General features: G+C 35.5%; 1 protein-coding gene across 4 annotated transcripts in view; it reads right to left on the reverse strand.

Moving 5' to 3' along the window:
* The window catches only part of LOC146168057 (dynein beta chain, ciliary-like), a 47,095-nt gene extending 28,305 nt beyond the window's left edge, over positions 1 to 18,790 (reverse strand). Inside the window, exons 1-25 of one of the 4 annotated variants that reach the window (XM_083387392.1) lie at positions 18,403 to 18,790; positions 15,468 to 15,587; positions 15,168 to 15,241; positions 14,665 to 14,854; positions 14,246 to 14,345; positions 13,806 to 14,017; positions 13,462 to 13,559; positions 11,111 to 11,249; positions 10,570 to 10,737; positions 9,736 to 9,884; positions 8,952 to 9,073; positions 8,576 to 8,679; positions 8,382 to 8,464; positions 7,177 to 7,303; positions 6,204 to 6,350; positions 5,981 to 6,089; positions 3,564 to 3,709; positions 2,598 to 2,693; positions 2,286 to 2,488; positions 2,071 to 2,197; positions 1,529 to 1,626; positions 1,140 to 1,296; positions 723 to 892; positions 402 to 510; positions 130 to 246 (exon numbers count right to left, since the gene is read on the reverse strand). In XM_083387392.1, coding sequence (XP_083243518.1) covers positions 130 to 246; positions 402 to 510; positions 723 to 892; positions 1,140 to 1,296; positions 1,529 to 1,626; positions 2,071 to 2,197; positions 2,286 to 2,488; positions 2,598 to 2,693; positions 3,564 to 3,709; positions 5,981 to 6,089; positions 6,204 to 6,350; positions 7,177 to 7,303; positions 8,382 to 8,464; positions 8,576 to 8,679; positions 8,952 to 9,073; positions 9,736 to 9,884; positions 10,570 to 10,737; positions 11,111 to 11,249; positions 13,462 to 13,559; positions 13,806 to 14,017; positions 14,246 to 14,345; positions 14,665 to 14,854; positions 15,168 to 15,241; positions 15,468 to 15,587; positions 18,403 to 18,750 — 3,513 coding nt within the window. In that variant the 5' untranslated portion in view covers positions 18,751 to 18,790. Of the gene's footprint in view, positions 1 to 129; positions 247 to 401; positions 511 to 722; positions 893 to 1,139; positions 1,297 to 1,528; positions 1,627 to 2,070; positions 2,198 to 2,285; positions 2,489 to 2,597; positions 2,694 to 3,563; positions 3,710 to 5,980; positions 6,090 to 6,203; positions 6,351 to 7,176; positions 7,304 to 8,381; positions 8,465 to 8,564; positions 8,701 to 8,951; positions 9,074 to 9,735; positions 9,885 to 10,569; positions 10,738 to 11,110; positions 11,250 to 13,461; positions 13,560 to 13,805; positions 14,018 to 14,245; positions 14,346 to 14,664; positions 14,855 to 15,161; positions 15,242 to 15,467; positions 15,588 to 18,402 lie in introns of all 4 variants that reach the window. The other 3 variants (XM_083387467.1, XM_083387313.1, XM_083387237.1) reach the window with 3 other exon arrangements.
* Between the last annotated feature and the right edge of the window lie 786 nt (positions 18,791 to 19,576).

The following is a 19,576-nucleotide window of genomic DNA, read 5'->3' on the forward strand; positions in this document are numbered from 1 at the left end:
CCCTATTCGGTAATTGTATTACAAATATATACAAAACAAATTTCAGAAAAAAAAACATATTTGGGAATTTAGGTAATTTTAATATTTTATTAAACAAGTCAATATTAAATCACAATCAAATTATATTACCTCCAATTGTTTGTGAATGTCTTCGGGCATTTCCTGGTCATAGGTCTTTAAAAGTTCGATAGTTTGTTTTAGAGGCTCAAACATCTCATCTGTAGTGCTTTGGCGAGATTTAACATCCTAAACACCGAAAATAATTGAGAAAGAGGAAACAACGTTTAACATCTGAAACGTTGGTTTGCTTAATGATTTGTCGCAATATAAACAAACATAAAGTAACACATGATTTAGATTAAAAAAACATTTTTTGTATTGATACTTATATTACAATTTACCCTTAGGTTTTCAATTAGAGCCACTAAGTTGTCGTAGTCGAGTTGTTCGCTGATTTCGACGGTCATTCCTTTGTCCACAACCTTTATGAAGTTGTCCAGGTCCGCCAAACTAAGACAAAACGCGTGTTAAACATATTACAAAACGTAAGGCACAAATGAGTTTAAATCAAATGTTTAATAAATACAGTTCAAATGCAGTGTTTTTTGGAGAATGTAAAATTACTTATATATGTAATATTATTAGACAATATCATTTGGCTCCTATTTGATTTGTTATCTCACTGTTTTTTACAAAACATAACTCGTTTAATTTCCTCACACCTGTTCGTGACGTGATCGATAAGATGTTGTTTGAACATAAAACTCCATCTTTTAATAATGTTCAACAAGGCCTGTTTAAAAGGTTTGGCATCGACGCGGAACCAAGAGTCGAACACAGCCACTGGGTTGATTTCTTCTACTTCACAGTAGATCTTCTCATAAGTGTCCACCTACACGAAAACAAAAAGTTGGTCAAAGCAATAAATTAACCAAAATTCAGGTACAGGCGAAGTAATTTTAGCTATTGATTTTTAACCAGGATAATTTCTGGGTTTAGGAAGCCTGTGAATGTTATACATATTTGGTCTATACTAAGATGTTTTTTGCGTCAAAACCAATTCAAAAGAACCTTAAACAACGTCTTAAATGTCAATTGCATTTAGCTTACCCTAATAACTGGGACAAATGTGAGCTCACCTGCTCTTTGAACATATCTAGGGTTGGAGGATTTTCTGGGACACCTTCCTCTGCATGAGCCTCGATCTCTTCCGACGTGAGCACGTGACCATAAGTAAGGAATTGTTTCATAAATTCGTTGCGGTCGTCAATCCAAAGATATGCGTAGTTATCGAAACTGAAATAAAAGCAAGTTTAGCTTATATATTCTGTGTCAAATAAGAAGGTTACGTGATGAATTATTTGCAACAGACTTGCACTGAAACAGGAAAACAGGACTCATATTTCATACTACTACAAGGAATCTACTTTGATATTTACGTTGGCGTCTCAACCGAAAATGAATTAGTAACTAAACATTTTTTCTCTGACCTTATTTCACAAAAAACATAAAACAATTATTTAGTTACCCGTTCCTGTACTCGCATGCTTTGTCCATAACTGCTTGGACTCGTTCCAGTAACTCGTTTTTCATGTCGTTCAGATCTGCCATGTCTTCCATATCTGCCTTTAAACATAAATAACATAATTTACTTTACGTATAGCTGTAGCCTATTAAGCAAACATAAATCCGTGTTCTTTGACTTCTTACAACAAAGCTTTCGACTTACTAAGTAGACTTATTATCAGATAAATCTCTCATAAGCTATTTTTTAAATTAGGCCTTTTTTATATAAAGTCGGCGTTATTTAAATAGTGAAAGCAATAGGCCTCCAAACTTTTCTCTTTAAATGTAGCATTTTTAATACAGTTGGGGGGCGGAGTGAACAATACCCAATAACCCAGATAAGGGGGTTTAATGTGCCGAATGTGATGTTATCTTTTTCTCCCACCCAACACAAGTCGCCGAGTAACGTGTTTGCATAATATTGTAAAGAACAAGATATGCAACCACCGCGCATTATATATGTTCCCAACGAGTGCAGTCTCTCAAAAATACAAAGCGTTTTACTTGGTAGTGATCGCTGCTATTGTCTTTAGCAAGTCTGGGAATAAGTGAAGACATTGTGTACATGTCCTTTAAGAGGCCTTCAACTTGTTCATAGAATCCGTCCTCCATTCCATCATCCATAGATGGTCTAATATAAGTTAAAGCAGTTAAAAGAAGCATTTAATGATTTTTATAGTAATTATTAAATACCCCGTAAAATGACAAGAACAACTCACTTGAAAATCATATCCGGAGCATTTAGCTCAAGTGTTGCCTGGAATAGGGGGTTGAGTCCTAGTTTGGAGTCGGTCTGCTGGAGGAGAAACTTCATTGAACACTCGATGGCGTTAAAACAGCCGTCAATCACCATGTCGTCAACATACATTACATAATTTTTCCACATGTCTGTGTCAGACGCTTTCAAAAGGTCCATGTTTTCCTAAGAAATTACAGCATTTGGTATTAATAAAAAATCTATTTTTTTATTGAAGATTAATTTTTTTAAAACCTGGGACCATCACATTAGTGTTAATTAATATGCAACTTACCTGAAGTAAATTATGAACTTGATTTGCGTTTTCCTTTATGAACGTATAGCGCTTATTTAAACGATCTTCCCGGTCATCCAGATTCAACAAGTTGTCCTAAACAAACAAGTGAGAAGATCACAAGAAGGACAAAAGAAAAACAAGAGTACAAGGAATACGTCAAATAACAAAAATGCTAGCGTTTTGGGATAGGCGAATGTTTTGGCGTAAACTGTTAGAGAAGAAATGGTCATTTCATTCAGATCCCTTACAATTCATATAGTTATTTTCAAACATTTTTTAAATTTTTTTCCTATTTTTCAATTTTTTTTTCAAATTTTTTTAAAACGGGTAAAACGCTTTAGACCAGGGGTTCTTAACCAGGGTACGTGTACCATTTAGGCATATTTGTATTTCGGCAACTACGAAAAGCAACATAAAAAAACAATATTAAATTGACTGATTTTTTGTGTGTTGTAAATATTGTTGCTCACAAGACTGTATTTAATGCATGCATTCAACACGGAAGTTAGAAATACATTGAGTTTAATACCTATCATTACAATTTAATTTACTTCCGTCGGTCATTGTAGACAGGGGTACGAGAAAATTTCATGAAAGCTAAAGGGGTACGAGAGCCAAAAAGGTTAAGAAACACTGCTTTAGACGATAGACATTACATAAAACTTGAAATATGGAATATTTAATAGCATGCTACTGTCAGTGCTTCGGACAGCAATTTTACAGTGTTTAAGTTTAAGGCCTTGCAATAGAATTACTATCGGTGTTTTCCTACGTCAAGTATTTTAATACCCCCACCGACGACAAGTATTTTAATGGAAAACTTCTGTTGTACTATTTATCATAACATATGTTGTAATCCACAAAACGGATATACCTATTAAACCTGACAACGACGACTATTTCGTTCATAAACATATTTTCATTTACAATAAAATTCCTTGGGGTTAATTGTATGAAACAAACCTTTTTATTTTCTTTCCTTTCAAACAATGGCAGCACCCATGTCGTCATGACCTTGTTGATTTGACCAACGTTGTCTTTGGATTTTTGAACGCGTTCCTCCAAATCGCGAACCTGGTCTCTTACCTCTTGAATGTATTCCCACACTCCTGGGAAATTCAAAAGCAGTTACGATTTATTTTGTTCCATGCACTATAAGCTTACGAAACTATGCAATTTTTGAGAAATTTAGCTTATGTTATGAACTTATTACTCGTAACTACCTACGTGGTCGTAAAAAAAGTTTGTTAGCGATTCTCGAACAATATATTTATGTCACAGGTTTTATTACGTAAAATGCGTAAGACGTGCTTAGCCAAATGTAGAGCATTTAGTCGTTTCATTTCAATAAACACACAATTTTAACCAAATGAAAAAATGTATGCTAATGTTTTGCAGCCACGAAGATTAATGCGATAATTTATAAGACGTTATTCGATTAAATGCCAATAATATACAGGCCGTAAGCTTATAGGGCAGGGTTGGCCGGCTCTTCACCCAGTTATGTGCGGCGCTTACGTTCATGTTGCACTTATGATTTTTTTAAATTTTTTATGGATTATTGCCGGTTCCGACTCAGACTGTTTGCCTTTAGGCTATTGTATTTGTAGTAACACTGTTTAAACGCACAAACTATGCCCAAATAGTATTGATAAATGACACTATATCTAGAAATGTGTATTTTATCCAATGCGTCGCGTCTCCTTTTAAATTAAAATTTGTCTATTTAACGAAATAAAGGCACTTTTTTCCCGCTTCGTGCGATCGTTTTGTGGGGGTGAATACGAAATGGAGTTATAGGCTATTCTTTTCGTTCCATGTGTGTAGGGTGTGGCTATTTGTGGTTAATCAAGTTACAAAAGCGGCTCTTGGTATCTCATTGGCTGGCCACCCCTGTTATAGGGTGTTACTCTTATTGTGGGGCAGCGGCAAACAGTCAAGGGACGATCAGCGCTATTTTACATGGAGGCTATACAAAAGAATAAAAAAAAAACATCATATGTTTCAAAATTTATCTTAACAAACGGGTAGCGCCACGTAGTGCGACGTTTACATAAAAATGTTTCGTCGTATCCTTAAAAAGTTTACGTATTTTTGTTTTTTTATCCTTACAAAGTTTACGACACGGAATTTAGTTACTTTGTATAGGCGGTTTGCGTCAGCGCTGATTTACTAAACCTTTCCGAGAATGATTTGGCACCGATAATACGTATTTGTTAACGACGAGCATTGCCTGTGTTAGTATGTAATGGTGTTCCTGATTTAAAATTGGCCGTATCCTTAAGGTTTTAGTTCGATTGTTTATTTCGCGACCAATTTTGGACGCAATACGAAACATTACTTTTCTTAGACATGTTAAATGGCCACAAGTCAATTTGTTATATCATCCGTTGTAACACGGGGTATAAGCACACCAACATGATATGGCCTAACGTAATATGAAATAGTAATTAATAGGCAACAACAAGGCCACCAAGAACTATTTGGTACCAACATTACATTTCGTATCCATAAAGATTTTACTGTTATTGTGGGGTATTTCGTAAACCCATTTCACATGCACTCAGCGGCTATCAGTAGAGCGAAGACGTTTTTTTGCTGGCGATGTCCGCCCCTCCCCCCAAGAAAACTGTACTTTTGGCCAATTTTACCAAGTAAATGCAAATTTTGTCTAACGATGTTGCTCAAATTTCAAATTGCCACAGTCATTTGTCATCAGTAGGGCGATTATTTTTTGACCTAAAAATTAGGAAATTTTGACAAATTTTGACTTAAAAATAATTTATTTGACAATATTTTGACCTGTTAGAAATACATTGATTTAAATAACCTAGGCGTCGTTATTCATACGTTTTTTATACCTTATATTGCTCTAATGAAGATATAATACGGTTAAAATGACTTTGAATATAAATCAAAACTAATTTTTTTTGATAAAATTGAAAGATTAATTTAACAAAAAACTAAACGACCAATTTCAAAAAGCTGACTATAGTTTTTTTAATTTTGTAAGCGATTTATGTTCCTTTCATTGGATTTTGACTTGAAAAAATTTTGACAAATTTTGACCTAACATGTAAATTTTGACAAAATTTTAACTCTTTTTGACAAGTCAAAAAATAATCGCCCTAGTCATAAGCAATAACAAGCGGTTTTAGCAAACTAATGCGGAGACGGTACAGCATAATATATAATAGTTCTTAAGAAGTCACAGCTTAATGGTCGCCTACATTTTGTTTAACCTATACCCGAGATGGATGTGGCACCGCAAATACGCATTTATTATGGACCACAAGTTTTACGTATTTGCGAAAGACATCTGCGCTCTTTTTGTTATTCAACAGTGGAAGTGATGTTACACAATAATAGAAACTACTTGCCTTCGCTTTTCCAACAAAGATCTTTTTCAGCTTTTTGGAGTTTATCGTCGATTGCGTCCAACTGCCCTTCAATTAACGGATATTCCACGTCAAGGATCGTATTTCTTACCTTATTTGGAAAAATAAACAAAACCACGTATTTAATTTTAGACTTCAAAAGGCATACTTCTTCCTACAGAATTATTTTGCAATATTCGAACATCATCAGATTCACGGTATATACCTTGTTGTACCATTGTTGTGCAAGATCAAGATTGGCCACGTATTGTCTGTAAGATTCTTTTGCAGCAAATATTTTTGAGGCTTCTTCTGGAATATCATCGCTATCTCCTACTTCTAGGTATTTCACTTCTCGTAAAACACTGACCAGCTGAAAATGCAGTGACAAAACGTTTTTAGAAAAAACAATTTTATCTTTAAAAAATATAAGTAGGAAAGAAAGTTTCAGAATACAAAACAAAACCCAAAGGATATCAGTTTCGCCTAATTGACATAATCATATCTTGTTATATTTTGTTATGTAAACGTAACTTAATAGCGATGAACAAATAACAAAATAAAACTATCAATATAAAAAGGAACACACTATAAAGACAAAACGCAATTCCAGAAATCAGAATGCAGTGTTTAACAACGACAAATAACACTGTAAACTATAGGGTTTCTCAACCGTGGCCCTCGGCCCGCCTAGGGGGCACGAACATATTATTTCAATTATCGCCAGTTTAACTAAAATTCATGTTTTTCAATATAACTTAATAGATTTACACACTTTGGCGTAAGCAATTGATTGTAACAATAATATGCGAACGCCTGGCTTAAGCTTTCACGTGCAGTGGCTGTTTTATTATAGTTGTATACTTTATTGTTGCATTTTCTGATGGTAAACAGCATAAACGACTTAACATTTTCCAAAAACAACCGAATTTCAATGTCTTACCCTGCTTTACTGTTTTACGCAATTAATTTCTCGCCTTAGCAGAGTTGTATAAAGGCGCCAAACGAAACGTTTTCTTTAAAATCACACCAAATTAAGTATCCAACAGAATAATTAATTACTTAAAAAAGAATCGGTTTCTAAGTAAACAAACTTTCGGACTTTTATTTGGGACAGTCCAAATTTTTAAAACATTTTTTTTTAACTTTTTTTAATAGTGCAGCACAACTTTGTATTGCATAACGTTTGTTTGTCCCACCTGTGGATTGAAGTTTACGTTGATAATTTTAGTTGCTTCGTTTCTAGTGATAAGTGGTTGTGTGAGGTTGTACTGAGATCGCTCATCAACCGATGCGGTCCACTCCTTGTAGATGTCTGCCTCAAACCTTCAACACCATTTTAGATTTATAAAAGTTATATCTGCCTTTCAGAAACAACTAGACTAGGGTTATCATTTTACCACAAACGGTAAAAATCAAAAACATTCTTGGCAATTACGAACCTTTCGTGGTGTCTGGTTTTACATAACGCTAATCGCAAAAGTGCCTGTAGGAGCAAAACACAAAAAATTGAGTTCACAGCGACAACAAAACGACTGATAAAAGTGATAACTGGAATTATCTGTGACAAAACAATGCATGCCAATTGAGTGAGCGATATAAAGTATGTCAGGTCTACGGTCTACTCAACTGTAATATCTTGTGTGACTCTTCATATAAATTATGGCAAACTAGTTTTTATGAAAGCAAATTTACGAATGGTTATATTTTGACTTGACAAAATTGAACTTCGTTTTCGCTTCTGATAGTTGTGTATCTCTGATTTGGACAAACATATCAAACAGTATTTGCTGTGTCTTTATTAGCGATGATTTGCAATTATCCCATTTACGTTTTCGATAATATGCTAGGTCTTGTTAAATTTTCGCCATTCTTTTCACCTTTTATTTTAATGTAGCGGCTATTAAGTAACTGTTTACTCAACAATTTTCTAAAACAACCAGCGATTTTGTTTGTATTTTAATAGTCATCTGTCGTTTTGATATGACAAATATGTCGACGAGGCATTTTCAAAGGTTTTGCATAAGCCCGAAAAAACTTTTTTTTCTCCCACCGGTTGTCAGTAAAACATTAAAAACAGGTGACTGGCGACGACAAGACACTAATGCGGTAATTGATACAACAATAAACCAATGTATTCCTAATAGGTCAATTTTTTTAAATAACGATAACTTATTTTTAGGTCAAATCCTTAAAATTTTAATACTGGAGCTCATAATTTCTCAATTTTTAGGTAAAAAAATATTCCCCCAATTATGACTGTCTAAAAACGTTTTATGGCTATCATGTCTTCATAGTTTATTTAATTCTATTAAAAAAAACTAATATGAAACTGAAATTTCGGGTACAACCAGACCACCCCAAACAATAGTTTTAAATTGATTGCAATTATAAATTCACGAACTGTTTAAGTAGCTGCATCATTTGTGAGTACTTCAGCTCCATTCTTTTGCCTTCTTCGCTTTCCAGAATTCTGTTATAAAACACCTATTGATTGACGCAATTATATTGAAAATTTACATCAAGCTGACAAATATCGACTAGCTTACAGTACCGGTACTTTTATATAAAATTTAAGAATTCTTACGGGACGGCGACGTGTTGAAATTTGTCATAGGGGGTCTGTATACGATCTCTTAGCTCCTTTGACCATTTGATCGCTCCAGCTACGCGTGGCATGTTCTTGTTCACTGGGATGTATCCTATGTGCATGTTTGAAATAACTTTTATGTATGATATGCATATAGATTACGGAGTTCGATATACAATCTGTTAACACAAACTTTGAATGTACGCAAATTCTGCTAAGGTATGTAACAAATGAGCATAATGCTAAAAAAATAATAGGGAGCATTATAAATAAAATTTAGGTCTGAAATCGGTTAACCTTTAGTTTTATTTTTGGATTTAGGAATGAATCTTATGCTTATGGTGTAAAACAGTTTCTCTGCTTTATGTTAAGTTTGATTCTCACCCTCGTTGTTTCCTCCGCATAACTTTTGTCGGTCGTAGATGACCTTTGCTTCATCCAACTCACTATGGAACATTTGAAGTAGAACTGGATACTTTGGGCTGATGTCAGCACTGATTATATCCCTGGAAATTTACAAAAGGGAAAATAGCGATGACATTTGTTTCAACAGCCGGTCGCAAACGGTGGCGACCGATGACTTGATACCCCAAAACGGGTTTAGGTTTATTTTAGGGTGCTAAAGTGTTACAAAATACGAACATAGAATCCCAACCAGAATTTTTTGCACTGTGAAATCAATCATGCTAAACGTCATTCTTTTTATTTACTTATGCGTCAGGTTTCCTTCTTAATTATTATTTTGCCAGCACTTTTAGGATTTCGGGCACAGCTAAGGCCCTTGTTCTTTGACGTCACCCTTTGGCGTTTATTTTTGAGAGGTCATTAGTGAATTTTTCGTGGCCTCTTCCAAACAAAAAACATTGTTCTACCCCCAACCCCAACTGAGTTGGCATATTAGGTGGTAGCACAAAATTAATCCAAGAACTTAATTTGATGAAGTTGGTATTAAAAACAAGTATAAAACGAGTCACGATGTCAATTTAAGTGATATATTATTATGTTTTTTTATAAACTTCCCCTGTTTAAAAACATTGGTAAAATTACGAGAATCATTATATTGTTTCCTATGGAAGCAAACTGTTTAAACCCTAAACGTTTCGCTATTGTGATAATTGACCAATCTAATCTTTCACATCCAAGCAAGTATTTGATAAGTTCTGCTTGCCTGTCAAGGAGCGAAGAAAACATTGCGATAAGTTTGAAAGCCGATTCTGTAGAAGGACAGTCGTCGAAGGCTTGCGTCAAAATTGCTCCCAAACGACGATCGATGTCCGTGATACGACTTTTGAACTCATCAAAGTCGTCGTAGAAAGCCTGTTAATCAGAGATGCAACATTTTCAATGGAGATCACATAAAAACTGAAAATTCGGACGCGCGACAAACTATTTTTCATAAAAAAATATGGCCATTCTCTTAAAACTGTTCACTTTTTAATAACACAAAATCACAAGCAAACAGAATGTATTGTTTGTATGGTACCACCGAGCACCACCACAAGCAAAAAAAATTATCGCGACGGACTGCAGCTTCCTTACGTAAGAATCAAAACAATGTGTACACTTTTACCGCTAGTTTATACACTAAGTCTACGCTCAACAGGTTACATGGTTGTATATTTTATTCGTTCACCGTAAATCAGTTTTTTGCTCCAAGAGTTATCGACAATATTTAAATTTAAACAAACGCATTGATAAAATGTATAATAAATTGTTTAAATGTATACATATTTTAATACTATACAAATTTAAGTCACGACTCGATTAAACATCACATTTCATTTTATTCGTTTAGCGGTATACCAGGGTCCTTGAAAATGCTAACCAAAGTCAGTCATTAATCATGAGGTTAGAACTCACGACCTCGGCCATACTGGGCCGTCGCTTTGCCAATTGAGATACGCAGGCAGCATCTGCAATAATATAATAGGCCAGTACGCAGTGGGCGTAACCAACCAAAACTAATTTTAAATCTAAAAGTTTTACATTTCATAGGACTAACCCCATTTTCCGGTTCCAAGGGGTCATACTTTAGATCACTGAAGACTTTAAATGAGTTGTTGAACTCTTCAAACAAGGCTTCAACTTGACCACTAAGTGCAGCTCCCTTCACACCCCCGAATTCAATCTTTTCCAGTTTCATCATATCGTACGCATCACTGAACAAATTCTGTAAAAAATGCTCCAGCTAAACTTTGGTAACTTAAAATTTTCCGCTAATAAGATCTCAACATTTAACTTTATGGTGCAACTAAACGTTAAAAAGAAGTTTAACATTTTTCGCCAATTCTAGAAAAATAATTATCTCAATGCGACGTCACGAGCAACTTTGAGACCCGAAATGGCTGATGCTATAGTTACAAACATATATGTGTGTAAAATAATATTTCGAGTTCATAACAAAAGTAATAACATTTAAATGAAATGTTTTAGCACAAGTCTAAGAAGAAATACTAACAGCGATATCTGCTCTAAACGGAATATATTTCATTTTTCCAATTTTAGTAACTCGGGTTGGCCAACGGAAAATGAAGCTGACTCACCTGAATGTCGCGCAGGCGACTAGTAAACTTGTCGTATCGGGCAAAAACTAGGCTATTGTCGAAGTCCCAATGTACCACTGGTCGACCTGATTCTTCAAAGAAACTTGACAACTTTTCTTTGTGCTCCACGTATGCTGATCTGTCGTGTAATAATGTCAATTTTTTTATAGCATAACAAACGTAATTATCATTTTACGCCAAACAAATCGCAAATCCAAAGGAGAAGCAAAATGTATACCATACCGCACATCAGCCGAGTAGTATTTGTCAAACGAAAGAGTAACGAAAACACAAACCATGTAAAATAAAACGTAGTAGAAGGAGCGGAAAACACCCACAAGTATAACAATTGTTTCAAGATTTTTTTTTTTTTTTCTGGAACACAGTCGTATTTATGACGTCACTATTATTCTTGTTTACGTTCATGGCCGTAGCGTAGCTCCAATCTAATAGCCTTGTCGAATATAAATAGGAACAGTTGCCATTCGATCACCAAATACGCGTCTTGCGACACTCGATTAAACTTGATATAAAAACATTTATACAGAAATAATAGGCGAGTTTCTACACGTTTGGTTGTACGGTATCTTAAACACTCTTTCCAGACTCTTTCCCGCAAAACTCTTTAGCCCGTTTTAAATACTACAATGGAAATTATTTTCGCAATTCGCGCGAATCCCTTCTGTCTTTCTCGTAAGTGTCACGCGATTGTTTGGCATATTTACAGACAAAAAGCGTCCTCTGCATTATGGTGCTCTCCCAACGAAAGTTTAACAAACTTATCCTAATATTCATATATTTTTTGCGCTTCGGTCGAATGTATTCCGTCTTTAAAATATGCACTGAATACCAGCCGTTTTCTAAACTCTGAAACATACCGATTTACATGTTGTCAACCTAATTTAGTTAATGAACCCGATTTATACCGATTTTGCAATATGGCCGTTGTACCGCAAGTAACACATCGGTAACTTAAAGCCTCAAACAGCAAAAAAAAAGTTTTTGTGAGAAATTTTTACGTATTTTAATCTTAACTTTTGGGTCAATGCGCCCCACAACTTGATAAATGCCAATATAACACCAAGATATGTAGTCTATATTTTTTATCTGTGCTCAATGCGTCACGTCCCCTCCTATAAATCTAAATTAAAGTTGGAAATTTAAAACAAATATAGACGCAATTATTTCGCGCTTCGCGCGACGTCTTCTTTAAATTGGACTTAAATTGCAAATTTTAGCACAACTACAAACGTAATAACAAATTCGTTAGCTTATTTGTTTTATCCCGTCAGAGTATGACGTCATATTGCATGTATTTGAGATCTTATTTTAGACCTGACCCGCCACAGCATTTCAAGTTTCTCATGCGGCCGCGGTTAAAAATAAAGGCCCACCCCTGGTATAGGGGTTTAGTTCTAACTAGTGAAAGGCAACTTGCGTTGTCCTGGCGATGTAAGTTTATTATCACTGCAATAAGCTCGATATTGGGGACATCTACCTAAATTTTGCGTGGTTAAACAAAATGCAAGAATCCATCACGCTGTTCATTACCATTGTATATTGCGTTGTAACATGTACGTGCAAACTTGCTAGCTTGGTGTTATAGCAGATTTATAAAAAATAGAAGGTTTATAAAAAATAATGTGGCAATTAACATGAAACCAAAAAGGTACGAATAGCGTATTATCTTCGTTAGAGGGCTAAGTAATGCAAAAATATTGTTTAAAATGAATAACTTTCAGTAATGTGTTTTTTTAACATTTCGAGGTGATCAAAAACAAGTAGCCTATTGCAAAATAGCGAAGGCACTCGCTTATACAAAACTAAGGTTTGTGATTCTATTATATTACGTTGCTCAAGTTGTTTTCAACTATAGCTTGATCAATTTTTTGGAAATTTTTAGTTCAGTGTTATTTTCCTAATGGATTATTTACTTCAATATACACAACCTGTAGCGCCATGACGTCATGAAGCCGTGTATTACCGAGTTACCAAATAAATGTTTTACAATTAAGGGCTATACAGCCTCAATATGCGACAACCCCTATGTACATGCGCTTAAGGTGCTAACTTTACTTTTTTATAAAAGTAATGATCCTTCTATGTTTTGCAAAAGTGAACCCTATATATATATTGTTATGTTATATCGATGTCGAGACTTTCTTCTGAAACGGAAAATTTTACTATCAATTGACCATATAACACTTAACTTATGGACAAGGATGCTTAAAGGCTTAAAGTTGTACTTCAAGCCTATTCACATTAAGCGATGCCAATATTTCTGTTTCAAATGGACACTTTATTCGACAAAGCAAATAGCATAAAGGCAGGTATTAATTTCGACGTTTTACCTGAAACTGACGAGAACGTTGATGGCAACTTTAACCTTCTGAATGACCTCGTCGACCTCAGTTTTAAACAATTCTTCGGGATTGAGATATGACCGACACTACAAGAGCATAAGCACTTAACATGACATTTTTAAACGAAGTAAACTTAAACGAACTAATTATGACTAGACATTACTTTTTGTCAATATATTAAGGCAGTACGAGGAATGGTTCTTAAATAAATGGTAATTAACATAAAAACATTTCCAAATATTACCTGTTTCATAAACTAGTTTTGTTTGTGACAACTTTGTATTAGCGTTGCAAATAATTTATTAAAACAAAAGACCCTTCGTTTTTGCTACCTTGCTGATAAAGAGATTGCAGACTTCCTGAAGAAGTACAATAAGTCTTGTTGGAACGCAGTAAAACTTGCTGTTGGCCCACAACTTGCACAAGGTGATAAAGAGAGGGCGGATGTATAGCTGGAACTCATCAAACTCGCGCTCTTCTAAATCCTCGATGATCCACTTTATCGCCTTCAAGTGATTGTGGATATCCTCAGCCTCGGTAACACCTGTCGAAGTTCATTAAAAAAGAATTGGTGAATTGGTTTATGTGTTTATTTGTAGATAAAGTGTTGTGGAAGTGCATAACGGTTTGTATTATAAATTTATAATTAATTAATTGAAAGTTCAAAGTTATGTTGACTAATTAAGATTTATCAGCTTTTACAAAATAATCAGCCTTGCGATGTTACTATGACTAGTTACTTGTATGTTGTTTGAATCGCTAACGTTAGTACCTGATAATACATCCTGGAACATCTGCTGGAAGGCTGGGTAGTAACTGCTTTGCACACGACGAAGGATTTCCGACATCGTTTTAACTTTGGGTATTTTGAGCTGACAAAGGTCACGTTTGTTTATTCAAGTTAAACAAAATGTAACAATTTGTTGCTTTTTTTATCACAAAATAAATAAGTAGCATAAAAAGTTTCTAAAATTTATCATTTTAGTATGGAACAAAACAAATTCAAATGATTGTATACTTATGTATCTATTGAATAGTGGTGTGTTAATTAGATAAGTTCATAATAGCTGGTTTAACTAATTTTCTAACGTAAAACAATATTGCTTTTCCAATTTGGTAGTACCTATTATTATCGATTAACCTTAACCAGAAAAGAAGCTTTACTAAAAATTAAAGACGCAAATCAAGCACCTGGTCATAAATGCATTGCAGGTTTTCGTATCGGTCGGCCCAGAAGGTCAGTTCGGTGGAAGGCAAGGGGTTAAGCCCTTGCAAAAGGGACTCAGACGAATCGCGTTTGAGTACGTCACGTACTTGGTGGCTCCACTCGATCACCACCGACTCAAGAGTGTGCAATATTTGACGATCTATTATGTCGTCTCTGAAATTGAATTAGGCGCGAACCAATATTTACTTGCTGAACAAGTGCACTCTAACCACAAGTACCGCTTTACTTTTCAAACATAAAGTAATAGCAGGCTAGAAAAATAAATGTTAGAGCAGCGAGTCCTAAACAAAATTTAATCCATGCTTACAAATCTGACGAAAATAAAAAATAAAAAATTTAAAGAATTGTATTTTGTCCATATGGAATTACTTAACAGCACGTTTCCACATGCTGATAATAGTATCGGTTAAAATTGGTGCTTTGTATAGATAAGTGGTAAACATTAATATGTTCGGCGTACTTTGGCTTTTCTGCGACAGGTTGTTCATCTGGAATTTTTTCGGTTCCGGGTGGCAACGGTAGCAATGTCTTTCCTTTAACCTGTGTAATTCAAAAGAGGTAAGATTGAGGTTTTGTAAAAATGTTCGAAATTTAATGAGATCATCGCAGTTTTAGTATAAGTATTTTTGTAAAAATCGCTTTTTTGATAGATACGAACTACACAAAAACAGAATTACGAATATAATAGTCACAAATAAGAGGGAATTCTATTGTAAATGTTTTCAACAGACTCGAAGTTAACAAACAAGCAAACATGGCGGTTTACCTGTCCCGATACGACGAATACGTTGCTCTTAAGCTTATGGACATGACGAAGCACGTCTCCAGACACGACGTGGGGCCAAGTGTCGTGATTGCGATCGTTTGACAACAAAGGAACGACCACCTGGAACGTAAAAAAAACACTTTATAAGGAGCGCTCTCGAAATACTGGTAATGCGAGACATTGTTTTATTTTTAATAAACGTTCCATTATTCTTCGTGAAACTTAATAGCGCATAGCACACTAAACTATACAAACAACCGACGATAAAGTGAACAGACTTTTCATGAAACCAATTCCACGTCCTTCTACCTTTCGTATGTATATATAGTTCAGATCACTGTTGCAAAACATTTTGGGCCGCGCACCCCTTGACATAATTTACCGAAGCTCGCTCCTCCAAACAATATGTTTTTATAGCCATAAAACCAATGTGCTTTCATAGTAACGTTTCATGTAAAATGGTCAGATTTGAAAGGGAATGTTTTCAGATAAAAAATACGTCGCACAGACAGCGTAGAAAGACGCTAAAGTGTAAAACTCGCAAATTATGCCAAGGTTGTTTGGTATGTGTGGCTATGTAATTAGGCCTATGTTAATCGGTACAATTTAAAAATTGGATTGAGACTAGTTGCAGACTAATAATTTTGTAAAATTCAAATAAAATATTAGGTGAAAAACAAGTCTAATATGCGAAGTTGGCCGCAAAAAAGGCGTCTGGGAACGACCGCGGTCCTGGGGCTGCAAATATTGTGGGCCCTACAATAGTTACAGCAAAACAGCAAGACATGAAACTTTCAGTTTTGAGTGGATTCGAAAAAAGTATTTTTGTCTATGCTAAATGCAATTTAAGACAAAAACAGAAAAAAATCACAGTTGACAACACTAAGTATAACGTGAAGTCATAATGTTAAAAACACCTGCTGTTCTCGAGCGAACACCTTCTTTTCTCGATTGGAGAATATATTATTTGACACGGCGCAACATGACATCGTGTGAGCGGTGTCTTTGAGAAGATTTAGTATGCCAAAATTTACAAAAAAGTTGCGCCTAACACGAAACTTTTTGCACTTATATAGCGGCAAAAATGTAGTTTTCGGTTGGGCAAGGCGCCATGGTGTGCTTCTCCCCCTTGATATGCCTCTTAAAAGGACCTGTCAACACTGGACAGTACGTATAATAGGTATTCTGCCGTATTCAGATCACTGTAACTCAGTGGTCCCCAACCTGGGAGTGTCGCGACTCGCGACCCACAGGGGGGTCGCAAGAGGTTGTCTGGGAGGTCGCCGTGTACAATAAGTCTTTGTTGGAACGCATTTAGTAAACGAAAAATAAAAAAACAAAAATAAACAATATAAACCAAAAATCTAGCAGGATAAGGAGCAACAACAACCAATCCTTTACTTGTGTGAATGATTTTTGTTGGAATAAAGAGCAATGGTGTCAATTCTTTACTTTCGTGAATGATTTTTGCTTAAGTAAACAGTCCTGTTTATGACGTCATGAATACTCTTCTTTGCATTAATGGCCAAAGCATAACCCAGTCTAATGGCCTTTTTTATAAAATAGTAACGGTGGCCATTCGACACACCGAAGTCCAGTTTTGTGACCAGTGCTGAATTAAACATTTAGGCCAGGGGTCGGCAACCTTTTCGAAGTTGCGGGCTAAAATCAAACTCAACAAGGTCTCTGCGGGCAAAATGTTAACTAAGAATTGTGGTATTTAAATGTTAGAACAACTGTGAATCAGGCGGGCCTCGCATCTTGTTTTGCACTAAAAAACGTGTTTAATAACATTTAAGGAGGCAGGAAAGTGTTGCCGCAAAGCGCGAAAAAAAGCGTTTGTTTGGTTTAAAATTTGAGTCCGCACGTCGCATCTATAGTTCTATACTACTAATGAAAAGTATAATAAAACTACTTTAAAGAAACGCGATAACTTCAATAGTTAATCTAGTTTAGTGTTTGATAACGTTTTTAAGTGAGGGCACACCTGGCGAGCGCGATTTTTTTTTTGGCATACTGGTATTTCTTTTTTTAATTTCCTGCAAGTTTTTATTACATTACCGAAAATTAAAAATAAAAAACTGTTAAAAAATATATGTCCAATATTTGTGAAAACGTTTTCCGTTCGTCCGCGACGCACTTTGCAGCCTTCCACTGGACAACGGTAGAGAAGCGCTGATCTAGTTCATAAGACAGCACCGTAACGTAAACAAACCGGACGTAGAAAAAATCATTCGTGCAAATTAAAATTTTTGTTTCGACTGAGGGAAGCACACAAGCAATTCACAAACTAGATTAGAATTAGGTTTAGCTGCATTTTGCTCTAATTTATTGAATTAGAAAACTAGAATTATCTAGTTGTCCAAGTCTGGTTTCGCGCGAGGTACTTCGATAGGTAACCTATACGCCGTTTCGAAACATAGCAAATCATTCACTATGATTGAATGTTGATAAGCCACTCTAGCACCATGGAGACCTAGCCGCAAGTAGGCTAATACGGGGACAATTTATATAGATTTCGTACTGAATATAGAATTTTAGAAGTCTAATACTATAATACATATTAATGTCCAATTATTGTTTAACCAAAATTGATAATACTAATGATTGACAAAAAGCGATATTGAGTTTTGCCTTTTTATACGAAGCACTAAACAAATAAAGAAGTAACTTTAATAAGCTGATATAGCTAAGTATAGGCTTGTGTGTGGCATCGTAGGCGCTCGGCAAAATCCTTGCCCATTGTTTAGTCTAGGACTCAAGGTACTTCAACTAAAATAACATCGCTATAGATATAGAGAGTTTTTGTAAGGCTTTTGATGTTGAAGAAGCACCATGACTTTCCGGATAAACAAACTGTGTGAATGAAACTACTGACAAAGTCATCGAACATTTAAAATACGCCCTCTTCTGTAAAGGTAAATTTAATACTTACGTCATCAACCAACGACGACATTTGATCCAGTGGAGCGTAAGAAAGATCGCCAAATAACAACTGATTTTGAATGTCGTCAGGTGTTACCTGCTCCCTGGCCCTTTTGATGAAATAAACCGCTTTTGTTTTACCGGATAGCGGAAATACGTTTGTTGGAAGGAGCAAGCCTCCTTGGTTGAGGCCCAATATAAGCAAAGGCTGGTCAGCCTTGTCAAAAAACTCTTGTATAAAGATTTTGTTTTCTTCGACTCCAATGCATTTTTGCCACTTGTCTGGCTTAAGTTTTAGCGTTTTTAAGACATATTCCATAAGGAAAACATACCGTTTGTCTTCAGCAGTTTCCCCCATGGTAACTGCCGTAAACTGATATTCAACTAACTCTTCAGCCCACAACTATAATGCAAATAAAAGGTTCTTCAACAACGGTATTCACTATGCGGTAAACTCAATACAAAGGCACTTATGAAAAAGAACACTATACGAACTTTGGAAAATCGCCACAAAAGATGAAACTTAGTTTTCTCAACAGGTTCTGTATAGTTTGAATGTATAGTAAAAGAAAAATACGAATGGCTTACTAAGCTGGTTACCTAAACACTAAGCAACATTATGAAAAAAGTGTTATCTCAATCCTTTAACATGTTGAGGCCAACTCACAATCAACGGCTTGCCTGGCAAACCGACCTACCCGAAGAACGCTACAGGTATAATGAAACAATCGTTCGTAGCTGTGGATTGCGCCTAGCCGACGTATTGAGTTAAACCTTTTCTATTGTCCAGAGTTTACCTCAAAAGAATAACAATGCTTTACTGGCTCGTTCTGTATTATATTACGCAACGCTACCAGCTTCGATGTTCGTCGCTAAGGCAACATCCGACAACAACCTCCTTAAGCGCTAACGCCGAGCTAATGTCAATCAACACTTGCGTTAGCACATTTACATAGTCTGCACCAGTTGATTAGTGGATGCTGAGCGTTGCATCGTGCAGTATTAAAAACCCTTCATTGTGAAATATTAAACGTTCACTGCGTTTACAAGTTTTGTATTCATTGAGAATTTCTTTTAGTTTACACCCCGCTGCGACATGAAATGTCACTCGACGGGGAACATAAGGTAAAGCGCGCCACAGGGTTTTAAACCTTTTTCATGTTCAACCAAAACGCAGTTGTTTA

Source organism: Ascidiella aspersa, chromosome 1 (assembly GCF_963924565.1).
Source record: "Ascidiella aspersa chromosome 1, kaAscAspe10.2, whole genome shotgun sequence".
NCBI classification, from domain to species: domain Eukaryota; kingdom Metazoa; phylum Chordata; class Ascidiacea; order Phlebobranchia; family Ascidiidae; genus Ascidiella; species Ascidiella aspersa.